At 31.2% G+C, this 15,024-nt stretch overlaps 2 protein-coding genes across 2 annotated transcripts in view; one reads left to right on the top strand and one right to left on the bottom strand.

Moving 5' to 3' along the window:
* Positions 1-11,389, top strand: part of LOC117175599 — a 16,919-nt gene extending 5,530 nt beyond the window's left edge. Inside the window, exons 2-4 of the mRNA XM_033365307.1 lie at positions 2,769-2,980; positions 3,356-3,525; positions 11,365-11,389. Coding sequence (XP_033221198.1) covers positions 2,769-2,980; positions 3,356-3,525; positions 11,365-11,389 — 407 coding nt within the window. The remainder of the gene's footprint in view (positions 1-2,768; positions 2,981-3,355; positions 3,526-11,364) is intronic.
* A 1,615-nt stretch (positions 11,390-13,004) lies between these two features.
* The window catches only part of LOC117174439 (putative uncharacterized transmembrane protein DDB_G0290641), a 72,312-nt gene continuing 70,292 nt past the window's right edge, over positions 13,005-15,024 (bottom strand). The window contains exons 3-4 of the mRNA XM_033363561.1: positions 13,579-13,644; positions 13,005-13,211 (exon numbers count right to left, since the gene is read on the bottom strand). Coding sequence (XP_033219452.1) covers positions 13,182-13,211; positions 13,579-13,644 — 96 coding nt within the window. The 3' untranslated portion in view covers positions 13,005-13,181. The remainder of the gene's footprint in view (positions 13,212-13,578; positions 13,645-15,024) is intronic.

Here is a 15,024-nt window from a genome sequence, read left to right as displayed (position 1 = left end):
GAAACTTGAAATGTTTGGTATTGGATATTGTTGACAGATGACAATACGCCAATTAGTACAAATGGTAAGTTCCGACAGTGCCTACAAGTGTGCCTACTGGCCCCTAGATGGCAATACCGGTTTCATATGTATACACCTGGTATTTTCGTAAAATTCCCCCTCCCGTTTTTATTAAATGTCTACATTTTCAAACGTCTTGAATCAGAAAAACAGGTTTTTAAAAATATGTTTCTGTGTGCGTCTGTAGATTTTAGGTTTATTCAGCACAATAACTTTCGAAAAATTCAAGAAAAAAGTTGCAGTTTAAACATCATATAAGATTATCATAAGAACTTTTTAAATTATTCTGGAAAAACGAATATTCAGGTTTTGATTGCACTAAAAATAATAAAAATAAACAAATTCCATTTAGCTGCCAAACTTTGCCAAACATGTCAAAAGGTGTTTCAACAAAAATTCTGCACCCAAAAATATCTACCAATTTATAATTTTTCACTTTTTCATACGATACGTAATTTTTGTTTTAATTACAAAAAATAACATCGGCCTATGCTACAAGAACATTTTAAATATCAATATTTTTCGCCTAAATTATATCTATATATTTTCTTAGAAACACTTAACACCAGGATGCGTATCAAGTGACAATAAAAAGTACAATATATTTTTTTACATTGCCAGTAAAGAAGGTATAAGATTTGTGTAAAATTTGATCCACCCCCCCCCCCTTGTTTCTGTATAATCTCCACTTTGAATACCTTCTGCATATATATGCTTCAAGTCCTTCAGAAAAATCTTGGAAACGTGAATCCAGAAAGCGAACTTCCTCACAGTTCCCATAGTTTAAAAAAGGACGATAGTAAGGATCGATTTAAGCACTCTCGATCTCAAGATAAGAAAGACCACAAATCGTACAGATCAAAACATTTACCTGGAAAGTTTCAATTTGAAATCTTAAGGTGTTATACCCAAAAATTGACTCTCTAAAAAAACATGGCATTTTTAAGGAATGAAAAAAATATGGTTTCATGAAATTTTTTGCAACTTTAAGCACTTTTTAATATACATTTCGATTTGAAGCAAAAATCTTGCGTACATTTTTGTCTAATTTTGTATGCCAAATGCAGGGCGTTGCCTAATGCCTAGTTTTTATAGCACAAATCGGCAAAGTGTCGAGCGGCGTGTTAAATTTTCGTAAAACAATTTTAAAAAGTTTTTCTGTTAATGAGTGTTAAAGGGGATGCTACCCATATCTGGTAAAAAAATCAAAATGTATACAAATGCAACTTCGCCCGTAAAAAGTTCTATTTTTACATTAAATTATATGGTAATTATGCAATAAGTATTGTTTAAATGATGGACGTTAATGATCAAGTAGATTCACTCATGCGGAATTTATTTATCGAAATGTTATTGTTAACCGCAAGTCTATAAATCAAATATTTTTTTAGTTATACTGGTCCCTAATTTAAAAAATTTGCCTTTCCTGTCAAATGTATTGTGAGCTAGGGATTAAAAACAGACTTAGCTCAAGCTCAGTCGTTTACCTGTTTTTGCCGAATTTTGATCTGGCGCTCTTATAATTATAGTTTAAAGATATTGTAGCATTGGTGTATGCAATAAAAAAATATTTTTTCTTCTGTTTAGGTCTGTTAAGGTCTGTTAGGGTCTGTTAAGGTCTTCCCCTTCAGGTGTTTTTTTTTATATTAATTAATTGTATTTGCATACGCTATTATGCTTATCTGCGACTCCTCCCAAATATATAATACAATACGTTAAAGAATCTGTAGATAAATATATGTTCCGCTTTCCTATTACAGAGCTTCAAGTCCTTCAGAAAAATCTTTGAAACGTGAATCCAGAAAACGTACGTACATTTATAAGAACGTACATTTATAAGAATTTATAAGAACGTAAATATATAAGAACTATTAATTAATTCGAGAATTTCAATTTAAAAATTACGAGTTTATCCGTTTTACTACGAGTTAATTTGTGTACGTAGTCAACTAAGAATCTCTATCGGGTGACTCTTTTCTATTTTTCTTTGCAAATTTACGAGAACTATGAATTAATTAAACAGTTTTAATTAAAAATTAAGTGTTTGCCCTATTTTCTAGAGTCAATTTGCTTACGAAGTCTAGTAGCAATTTTTATCGGGTGACTCTTTTCTATGAGCCACGAGTTAATTTGTTTACGGAGTCAAGTCAGAATGTCTATCGGATAACTCTTTTCCATTTTGCTTTGCAAATTTACAAGAACTATCAACTTCTAAAACAATTTTAATTAAAAATTCAGAGTTTGCTCTTTGTTTTACAAGTGAACTTGTTTACGGAGTCAACTAAGAATGTCTATTGGGTGACCCTTGTCTATGTTGCTTTGCAAATTTACAGGAACCGTGAAGTATTTAAACAATTTCAATTAAAAAATTAAGAGTTGGCCCTTTTTTCTAAAAGTTAATTTGTTTACGGATTCAAGTGAAAATGTCTATCGGATGACTCTTTTCTAGGTTGCTTCGCAAATTTTTAAGAACTTTGAATTATTTGAACACTTTTGATTAAAAAATCCGTCCGCTTCGCGGGCAAATTCTCATTGCTCGCTGCGCGCGCGGCTCACTTCGCTCACAAGTTTGAGAGCGCCCTGGGCGCCCGACTTTTGGTTCTCGCGCTTCGCACTCGATAATATATTTATCTCGCGATCCACGCTCGGTTTAATGTACTTTAATGTACTCGAGTTTAATGTACTTATAAAATAAATTGTACTTTTAGTTCGCCCTTGGCAAGCTACGATCTACGAAATAGACGAAAAAATGGACAAGGCATTATGCATACTTGAGGACGATAGAAATCTTGGCAGGGCAGTGGCGAGTGATTCAAATAGAAACCTTCCAATGTTTCCCGAAATGCCATTCTTGACGCTTGCAGAATTTGAGGCATTTGATAGCGAAATTTCTAAAGATAATTTTCAACTTAGAAAATTTGTGAGTAAATACGTACAATATTCTAGCCATTACTTTCTCTCAAAATTCATACAATTATATGAGAAACGGCAATGAAAGTTCACTTACATTAAACAACTATTCATATGATTCATAAAAATAGAAACAACGAGCATTTCTTGTCATGCACGTATCTTCAATAATAGTTAATAATGCTCTGATAAATTATATAACCCGATAATTGGAACAAATTAAAATAAATACGGTTGCAGAAACTATTTCTGTACGAGAAACAATATAGAAAATAGTTAATTTCGTATATTATCTGAAAGTGACCTACGGTTGTATATTTTTTCCTAGGCGCGTAATCTGCTAATATGATTTATCTGTAACTATTTGAAATATTCCGCGTTTTAGATAGAAACTTTGAAGAAAATCGGAGGTGACACTATTAAAGAGGCTGCAAGATTGGCAGTAAGATTGATTTTGACAGACCAATTATCTCAGGCAATTTCGTGGACTGGGAGATCTCTACGCGTAGGAAATGAACTGGAGTTTAGAGCAAAAGTGACAGGACAAACTATAAGGTATGATTAATGACTTAATTTACAGTATTTAATAACATGTCCAAAGTACGCAATGTACGATTTACTGATGCAGACACAATTTTATTGTTCGATCTAAAAGAGAAGGCAACACAGAAGAGGGTTAAGCAAGCTATAAGTAATTTTCTACGACGATCTGGTGACAGAACGCGATATGCAACAACAATGGCTGCGAAAGCACGTAAGTATTCAATAATGAAAGAACAATGGTTTATTTCAAAATATTAATAATTCACGAGATTCGTATAGTAATAAATTATATAATTAATCTAACACTAGAAGGGTCAGAGGGTCCAATTTGGACCTGTTTGACATTCAAAACGCTACTGCCCCCTTAACATTTTTTTAGGGCTCCTAACATTTTATGACTTTTCCAATGATTGGATACTTAGTATTTATGCGAAATTGCTTAAAATTGTGAAAATGTGGCTAGGGTCCAATTTGGACCCTCAGGCCTTCTAGGTATGCGATTTTTCCGGCCCTTCTAGTGTTAAAGTACTTGATTATAAGATTCACGTCTCAATTATAAATAATAATTTCACAAATTCACAATTGTATATTGAAATCTAATCAATAATTATATGACAGATTAATTTTACGAAACATTTTGTAATAATAGACTTGACAAATCATTTTAATAGCAATTTCTCACTTTTTTTAAGTTCTCGTTATAATTTTTCAAAATTTTGTTAAATATCAGTGAAAGATTCTTATATTAAAGGTTATTGGTTAACTTTGCTTCTAGTTATATAATTCATTTTAAATCGAGAGCTTGCAACTAGATGATTACATTTTGCTTTCTTTACAATTTATAAAACAGGCTATTAAAAAAATGCATAGTTCGTTCATAAAGAGATTACAATATATTGAAAAGAAACATTTTTACTTATTAAAAAAAACTGAATTATTGTCAATAGATTGAAACTTAAAAAACTACTGGTATTTTATAATAATGATAATAATTTCATGAATGTTTGTTTAGAAGATTTTCAGCTTAAAAATGTATTAAATCATATGATAATCGTTTTTTTTATACCATACAGTTTCATTTCGAAATATGGTAGGCATATTTGTTTCACGTAAAAACTATAAGGTTGAGTGAGGTAAAAAAACATTTGTTTTGAAATATTTAAGGGCAGTAGTACTTTATGACGTCAGCTGTTATTGAACCAGCAAATAATTACTTTTCACCAATTGATTTGTACAATAATCACAATATCGATCTTAAATTTTTTACTTAATAAAAAAGAATATATTCCTGAATCCCTGTGCAATATTAAAAATACAATATACAATTTTAAAGAATTCCGAAGAAAAAACATTCTTAAAAAAGAAACTTAAAAGGCCAGACATTGATGCTCCCATATATTTTCTATAATTTTAATTTCTGAAAATTTCAAATCGATATTGGAATTTCTCTAGAAATAACTTGGAGGATTATAATTGAAGCCGCACACAGCATACGAGCATAAGTGCTAAGACCACGAATTTTACAGGAGAATTAAAAAACTGTCTAATTTTCACGTAAATAATTTTATACAAAAAAAATTCAAAATGATTCGAGGTAAACTTAGGCTTTATCGAACCATGAAACGAACATCCCCAGTAGGCACAAACTTCGGTAACGTCTTTACGACGGGTCCCCAAAAAAGCATCCTGCTCCGAGAAAATCTTTGTCAAAGGTGCGGCGTGTCCCAAAAACGCTGATTTTTATACATAAAAAGTTGCGTAAATTTTTTATTTTTCAATTTAAAATAAAGAACAGAAAGTACTTCTGAGCTGTCGGTTAGCTGTATTGAATCGTAAAAAGAGAACTTTGAAAAAGATAACTAAGAGCAAGAAAGCGCTGGTCAAAGATTGACAGGCAACAAAAAGCTTCAATTTTGACACATAAAATGTAAATTTTGCAGCAATTATTTCTCTCCAAGAATTCAAAATTTTTGACAGACAAACTTCAAAAATCCTGAATCGAAACGCGCTCTGAAAATCAATGATGCTGCGGTCACAAAACATTTCAAATAAAGAAATAAATGTCTGGAAAAATGATCTCTCTTGGTAATTTTAGCCTTTATCTTATCTGAAGATTTTCAAAATAATATCAATAGCAATTACATTTAAATCAATTGCTTTGTGCACATGCGGTATAAGTTTAGCAATAATGATCCTAAACTTTTCTACATTCAAACTTTAGCAAATTTTGTCATTTTTCTAAAAATTTAAGTAATTTTGTACTTATGTTATAGAAAGACACATCCGTTAATGCTGATGGATCTCCGACTTACTTATAACACTTTAGATACTTGTACATTGTTTTCCATAAAGAAGTTTTATGTGCATTCATATTTAAATGTTATTTTTCAATTTTATTAAAGTTTAAGAAATTTGATTATTATTATCACCAAAATCAGAAATGCATACAGAAAGTATATTTTTATTGTGACGTGCGGCAGGGCAGCGCCGAGAATAATGTGAGCAGCACATTACACATTATTTTCACAACAGATTTTTAATGATATAAATATATGTGACCAGTTAAGTAAAGCCTATCAATCTTCGAACAGTTTTAAATAAATTAAGCTTATGTTTTGCTTTATTAACACTGATTAGTTGGCTGTTTCATTTAATTTTTTATCATTAACGAAATTTTTTTAGAAGGATTGGTGCAAGGCCTGGAAATCAGTTTGAAGAAATAATGATTATAAGAATAATTATATAATTTATATTTTATTTAATTAGGCAAATTTTGCACTTGATTCCTCAAGAAAAAATGTAAAGTTAATTTTTAACGTGCTTATTGGCGTTTCGAAGTGGACATCTCGAGTTAGTACCGAAAGGTCCAGCGTTAGTGAAACGTAGACAGAAAAATGAAACAGAGAAATATAGGAATCTCGGGATATCCGCGTCTGAACACCACTAAACGTGCTCGAATTATGTTACAAAGCATTCAGTTATGAAATATAACGCATAGCTGAGAATTTGAATGGCATCTTTAAAATATCCTAAGTACTCCCTTGTGACGTGTGAAATATGATTTTCGCATGCAAAAGTGCAAAGAATCTTTAAAAAGACTTAATACCATAGCTCATTCTTAAAAATTGAGTACTTGAACAAAATTGATGCTTAACAATAGAAATTAGGTGAAAAAGTAAAAAGAAAACCTAATTAGGCTCAATAACTTTAATTTTCAGATATTATTAAATAAAATTATGTCATTCGATACTTAAATATTAGCGTTACATATTTTTTCTTTTAATTACCGACTTTCTTGTGTAGGTTTCACTCTCTGCTTTGGCATAGTCTCGCTAAAGTACATTTAAAAATTTGTAAAGCAAATTTAGATTAAACTGATTTAAAAGTTCTTTTAATTTCATTACGTAATAAAGAACTCAAATTTTTATCTTTTAGCTCAAATTTTGCACGACATCTGTACGACATCGATGAGATGTTGCAGCGAAATAAGACTTGAATAGTATTTCTGTTATGTAATAGGGAAGTACACATTTAATTTTCAATTATTGCAAAAGATAGAAGAATCATTACAAAATATAACACCGTAACCCATTCCCAAAAATTTGTGTTTCTCAACGAAATTCAGACACAAAAAAAGGAATAAAAATGAAAGATTCACAATGAATAAACAAATTAGGTTTAATAGAGACGACCGCTTAATTCAATTTGAAAGTCAGAGGTAAGTAATAATTTTAATATTCAGATATCATTAACACAAAATCTAGATGTTAATAAATAGTAATTAAAATCGGATTTTTTCGCTTTTAATTACCTAATGTCCAGCGTATGTTTTATTCCTTACTGTACGGAGGAGTCCACAAAGTACATTAAAATTTAAATTCGAAACAACCTGATTCAAAGATTTTTCAAATTTAATTACGAGAAAAGGAGCTCTAAATTGTACCTTCTGGTCGAAAGTCTTCATGACATCTTCACGAAATCCTTATGACATCTTTAGGACATAGAATGAAACTTTTCGCGCACACATATACTTGTTATTTGCTTCGCCGTATTTAGGAGTGAATATTAATACTTATTTCACTCGCCACAGGTTGTAAAGGAAATATGTATTTACATTTTAATTCGATATATCAGATAATGTGTAACAACTAGTAGCATCATAGTTCACTCATTGTAAGTCTAATAGCATCAATATTCGAAGAAAAAAAAGAAAGTCTCTTTTTTGATTAGAGGTGGTCTCCGCAAAATATATTGAAATTTGCATTTTAAATAACTCCATTAAAGAAAATTTTTTATTTCATTAAGAGAAAAGTAACTACAAATTATAGCTCAAAGTCCTAACGACATCTCAACGACGTCGTTACGATATCCAACGACATTGACTTAAACTTTTCGCAGGATGATATATTCTTCATTTGATTAGCATTATTCATTAGTGAATATATAAAAAAAGTTTTTATTCATTAAAGGTTGTAGTGACAGTACACATTCACTTTTCATTTATAAAAAAAACATCAGAGAACAAGTTACAAGTATCTCACTCTAAAGTCGAGTAGAATTATCAAATATTTGAAGAAAAATTTTAAGTTTCTTTCCTGCTCAGGGGTAGTCTCCCTAAAATATATGCAAATTTGAATTTCAAATAACTCGATTTAAGAATATTTAAAATTCCACTAAGAGAAAAATTAATCGAAATTTTACCTGAAAGTCGTAACGACGTCGTTAAGCTGTCATCCAAACGACACTGACTTAAACTTTTCGTAGGGAGGTATACATTTTATTTTATAAGCTTTATTCAGTAGTGAATATAAAAAAAGTTGTAATAAATAGAGATTGTGGTGAAAGTACGCTTTAACTTAATATTTATAAAAACACATCAGAGAACGTGTTACAAGTATCTCAAACACTATTCACTCGCTTTAAATTCTGATAGAATTATTAAATACATAAAGAAAAAAATTAAAGTTTCTTTTCTGTTCAGGGATAGTCTCCCGAAAATATACTCAAATTGAAATTTCAAGTAACTCGATTCAAGAATACTTTAAATTTCACTACGAGTAAAGTTAATCGAAATTGTACCTCAAAGTCCTGACGACATCTTTACGACATCCAAACGACATAGACTTAAACTTTTCGCGAGATATATTCTTCATTTGATTAGCATTATTTAGTAGTGAATTTATATGAAGGTTTGTATTTATTAGAGGTTGTGGTGACAGAACATTTTCACTTTTTATTTATAAAAAAAAAAAACATCAGAGAATAAGTTACAAATATCTCTCCCTAAAATGTCCCTAAAATATATGCAAATTTGAATTTCAAATAACTCGATTTAAGAATATTTAAAATTCCACTAAGAGAAATGTTAATCGAAATTGTACCTCAACGTCGTAACGACATAGACTTAAACTTTTCGCAAGAAGATATATTCTTCATCCGATTAGCATTATTCAGTAGTCAATGTAAAAAAAAGTTTCAATTGCTTAGTTGTTGTTATGTTGAAAGTACGCAGTAACTTTTTACTTATAAAAACATATCAGAGAACGTGTTACAAGTATCTCAAACACTATTCACTCGCTCTAAATTCTGATAGAATTATCAAATATTTCAAGAAAAAAATTAAAGTTTCTTTTCTGCTCAAGGGTAGTCTCCCGAAAATATATTCAAATTAAAATTTTAAATAATTCGATTTAAGAATATTTAAAATTCCACTACGAGAAAATATAATTGAAATAGTACCTGAAAGTCCTAACGACATCTTTACGACGTCGTTACGACATCCAAACGACACAGACTTAAACCTTTCGCAGGATGATGTATTCTTTATTTGATTAGCATTATTCAGTAGTGAATATATAAAAAAAAAGTTTTTATTCATTAGAGGTTGTGGTGACAGTACACATTCACTTTTTATTTTTAAAAAATCAGAGAATGAGTTACAAGTAGCTCCACCACTGTTCAGTCGCTATAAATCTGATAGAATTAATAAATATTTAAAGAAAAAAATTAAAGATTATTTTTTTCTCAGGGGTAGTCTCCCCAAAATACATTCAAATTGACATTTACAATAACTCGATTAAAAAAAAATTAAAAATTTCATTGCGAGAAAAGTAACTTTAAATTGTAGCTCGAAGTCTTAACGACATCTTAATGACGTCGTTACGAAATCAAAACGACATTGATTTAACATTCGATTACACGCCCCCTTAGGTGAAACACTGATTCATGCGTCCTCTCTGTGAGAAAAATAATGTGAGAAATATAAAAACAATACATGTTTACTCGCCAATCAAAGTAAATAAATATAGGCTATTTTTGAAAAATATAAAATTCTGGTAACATAGCCACAAGTTTATGTTAATCGTGCCTGTAATGGCGCTGGTGTCTCAGTCTAAATTTAAACTAAGAATAGTAAAACGAAATACACTAAGCACAACTTAGACTAGTAAAACTAAGTACACAGCCAATCAATCCTGTAAAATAGGAAACTCAAAGAACATGAATGTATGAACGAACAAAAGATGAACGCACAAAAGATAAACGCACAAAAGATAAACGTTCAACTATATATCTGTCAGATACAGCGCGTGTAACGGAGTGTTAAACATTTCGCTGTGTCATGTCCGATTTAAGCGTTGCGCGTCATAATGAGGACGAAAGTGACAAAAGTATACTTTTGACACTTTCACTCTCATTATGATGCGATATTTTACGCTTCCATGGGATGCAAAATATCTAAAAAAAAAATGTGGCGCAACTTGTAGCAACGCAGTTCACTCGTGCTTTTTTAAATATAATTAATATTCATTTTAAAAATCGCAGACGTTCATTTTATTATCCAGATATCATTTTTTCAAATTATAGATGCTGATATTATTTAGAAATTTGCCTTTTATATTTTTTCTTTTAATCAATAATTATCTAAATATTAGCGAATGTAGGTTCCATTTTCTGCTGTTGTCTGGTGTCTCCTATGAAATTTAATCCCATTTCGAAATTAAAATGTATTCTATATATATATATGTATTCTAATGTTTCTAATACTATGCTTATATAGGCGGTCCCTTCTACTTTCCTAAGGGCTTTTGGGAGGGGCTAATGCCTGGTCTTACACCCCCGTCGCTAGATTGTATTTAGCCCTCTAAATACCTTATTTTGAAAACCTTACAATTTTGTTTTTTAACAGTGGTTCTTCGATGGGCGTGCTACTATACGTCACTACGTGTGGAGTAGCGTTTGTATGTATTTTTGTTTTTACACAGAAAAAACAGAGTTTCGACGGTATACATGATTTTATATAATTCAAAATACCACACTTATGCCTAACATATAATATAATTAATCCTATCGCGCTGTATCCTAGATATCCTATCCATTCTAGAGATTTTTCAGTCCAGGTACGTATTCGCCTATGACTGCTTATTTTACTAAGCATGTTTTCTGTGTCATCTAAACTTAGTCTTGCACGCATTAGTTCATTATTATCTAGTTGTTGACATTCGTAATTATTATTTTATGTAGAGTTTTAACATCTGGTAGTCTTAAGTCTATGTTATGCGAGTGTAATTTACATCCTTCTCCAGTGATGAGTGTCGCTTGTTTTATTTTGATAGTACTTATTTCATGTCCACATAGAGCATCGATTTCTAGCTCATAAGTAGGAATTAAAATATACCCGTTCTGTACATATATAAAAGTTTCTTTATGAAACAAATAAGGTGATTTATTACATTTTATTTCTGCGTATCGTTTTAGCACTGATGAGTCGCAATTGTCAGTATCTATCAGTCTATAGTTGGGTTGTCTCCTTTCGCATATTTTATATTCATTAATTTGTTTGCATTTGTCTAGGAGATTGGTATCAATGGGAGAATAAGAATCTTTGTAGAGTATAAGGTACTCATGGTCTGGAATTAGTGCTAAGAAGGTGTTGTGTATTTTTTTCGATATAGAGATAATGTGTTTGATTATTCCCTCTTCTTGTTCTAGTACTGGTATTTTGATAACATATGTTAGTAATCCTTGTATTATGGCTACTTGAATCGAGCTGATATCTATTATATGTTGGTAGTTGTCTTCTGTGTTGTCGAAGTGGTATCGAGTTGTGTTTTACTTCAAATTCATCGATAGTTTCTCTAAGTATGCGAGGAGTTAACAATTGTGGGTGTATGATCCCGTGTTTTCCGTCATTGATGGCGTTGATTGCCGTATCTATATCTTCGTTCAGCTTATCTATCAATAGTGCTCCTATAACTAGTTTGCTATTTACATAAATTCCCTTTGTATTGTCGTTGACGTTACTTTTTAATTTTCGTGCTGCTTCAGATCCTTCGCTACATTGATCCATTAATGTTTTATTGCCTGTTGTCGATGTATCGAGTAAAAGTTTCAATATTCTTGTGTGATTTGTCAAAGCTGACGCAATATTTGTATTGTCCGTATATAATTTATCAAATCTATTATTTATGTATTCTAAATCATTGTTACTTAAAGCACCAAAGAGTGTTTTGGATATATCCCCTACGAAGTTTGCTAACCCTCTCTTCAGTCTTTTGCTTCTCCCTAGTAATTTACTGAAAATGTCCTCTTTATTTTGTATTCATTTTAATCTTGCCTCCATCAGCTCTATTTCATAGGCTTCATTGCACTTATGGTTGCAAACTTGGCCAGCTAGTCGCATTGCTTTTCTTATATTGTCCAGTCGTCCTGCAGTCTTGGTCACGTTTATCCCGATTATAAGATTCCGATTGTCATGCTACATTTGTATTTAGCCGATGTCCTCTATGAACAGGTTACCATTGAGCGTCGTCGTGGTGATGTTGGCTGTAACTATGTGTAAGAGTCCTAGTAGTATGATGCCCAACATTTTCTGTAACGTTAATCATAATATGGCATGAGTTGATTAGTGTGGAGTCTCATTTGTTTAACGTTAAATTTAATTTTGTAATTATTATTATCGAATCGTTCTATTACTTCTGCTGATCCGATCCAGCTATTTTAAACAGAGTTTAAAAAAGATTCGTTATCCGGTCACACAATTGGGCAATGCAGTGTATTTCTTCAATGAACTCATGGGAAATAGCCCTACGAATCGTTGATTATAGGAACTAAAAATTAGAATCGTGAAATTCAAAATAGAAAAATAATCGGAAGCGTGCCTAGTTCAATGCATTCTCGCAAACCTCCCCTTACAGGTATTCAGGAAGAACCAAAATATTTTAAGTGGCAAAAATGTATTAAAATCTATTTTAAAAATATTTTAAAATCAATTAAACATGTCGAGAATCATGGCTAAGTTTTTTCCATTGGAACCAAATTACCTGGAAATCTCCGCCCGATATTTGCTTCTCAACTGGACGAGTTGTGGTTTCGAGGCTCTGAAATTCCAACATATTTAGTTTTTACTCCGCCTGATAAAAAAAAGGAGGAAGATGAAAAGACTTAAATTAGAAGATGAAAAAGTTTATTATTCGGAAGTTAAAATTTCTTTTCATAACATTTTGAAACAATAAATAGGTACTTTCTCTGAATTTTGATACAAAAAGGCAGTTTTGTAAAAAAAATTTAAAAAATTATCTTTTGGTATTTTACTGACGCAAGTCACACTTAATTTGCACTTTCTACTTTCAGAGTTTCAATTTTTTATACTCAACGATATTCATGCGGATTCATGGATTGACACCTCCAGAAGACTCGACCTGAAAAATTAAATATGATTTTAATATTCTTTTATGGAAGTTCAATTAAAATTTAAGAAATTAAATCCTGAATGAACCAACATTTAAGTTCAGTCTAAATTTAAGTACGAAGTTCTTGTAAATTAACAAAAAATAAGAATTCAACGATCTAACTTGGACAAAATACTCTTAAATATATCCGTGAATAAGCCTGGACTCTTTTTGCATTGGATAAAAGTGGGTAACTTTTTTAAAACCCGGCAATTTGGAACCGTCTCGCTCTTCGGAAAAAATTTGTTTGAAATTGTACTCAGTGTTACCAACCAATTTCGCTAAAAATATTAAAGTTCATTTTATTTCTAAGATTTTTAAGTTAAGCAAGCCGTACCTGTTCAGCTAGGGGATCCTTGTCTTCGTCCTCACTCAAATGCTCATCTACTTCATGGTTGTCATCCTGTTAAAAATATTAATAATTCAACATTTGAGCACGAATACAATTAAGAATGTATGTCCTTTAAATTGATCTATTTAAAATCTTTAGATGTTTTTACAATTTCCTTAAGTATTTTTATCAGCTGGAAGATTTAGAACATTGTGAGTAACTCAAGTTTAGAAGACCGTTTTAGTTATAAAACTGTTTTCCTCTAAGTCTTTACTAAATTATAAATACTTAGATTTTAAAGAGTGCAGAAAGATTTCAATAATTTCACAAATATCACCAATTGTATTTTAAAAATATTTCAAATATTTCGAAAGATTTTCGAAGCATTTCAATGATTTTTCAAAGATTTCAAAGATTTTGCAAAGATTTCCGATAGATTAAAAATATATTTACAAAGGTTTCAATGATTTGCTAAGGATTTCGCAGGTCCCGCAAAGATTTCAGATAAATTCAAAAGATTTGACAAGGGTTGCAATAATTTTGGCAAAGATTACATAAAAATTTCATAAATATTTTAATGATTTAGAAGATTTCACAAAGATTTAAGTGATTTCAGAAATTTTACTGAATATTTCAAATATTTCAAAAATATTTTTAAATTTTTTAGAATGATTTCGCAAATATTTCATAAAGGTTTCACAAATATTTCACGAAAATTTCATAAAGGTTGCAATAATTACAATCCAACGATCAAATTTGGACAGAACACTCTTAAATATATCCGTGAATTAGCCTCAATTTTTTTGCGCTATGAAAAGGCTGGAATCTTTTTTGAAACTAGGAAATGTTTCAGAATTGTTTTCACTTTTGCAATAAGTATTGTGACTTTGTGGCCTGCCACTCGTTACGGATCCTTCCCCAGATTTATCGAATTATCATTTAAATCTAATATCGCAGAATTACCCATGGCCAACACCAGCTCAAATTAGATTAATTGAGTATGAGTGTAGAAGGATGCAGAATGAGTGTAAATAAAGCAATCATAGGTTAGGTTAGCACATTCTTTGTACACTTTAGTAAATTATTTAGATTACCTTTTATTTGTTATCCAAGTTAATTAAGAAACACGGAGGTTCATTGTATTTAGGGACCTGACGTCTTTACTCAATTGACGGAAGTGTTCCTCGCTCCCTCAAAATCTCAAAAAGCAGATAGCACATGTCACCGTTCAACACTCAACCTCACCCTGCACCCTGCAACCTCACCCTGCACCCAGTGCCGTTGCACCTCTTGTCACGAAGACACTATAAACACACGGTGGAACCACTAGGGGAATATTCAGTCCGATACACGGAAGTACAGTCTGTCAAGTTAAAGCGTGGGTGGCTTTACTCGCAGTCGGTAAGGTGTATCGACATGATTTTGGTGTCAAAATATTAAGAAGAGCTCCCT

Source organism: Belonocnema kinseyi, chromosome 6, assembly GCF_010883055.1.
Source record: "Belonocnema kinseyi isolate 2016_QV_RU_SX_M_011 chromosome 6, B_treatae_v1, whole genome shotgun sequence".
Lineage (NCBI taxonomy): Eukaryota > Metazoa > Arthropoda > Insecta > Hymenoptera > Cynipidae > Belonocnema > Belonocnema kinseyi.
Note: the sequence above shows the minus strand (reverse complement) of the source record. Positions and strands in the feature narration are given on the sequence as shown.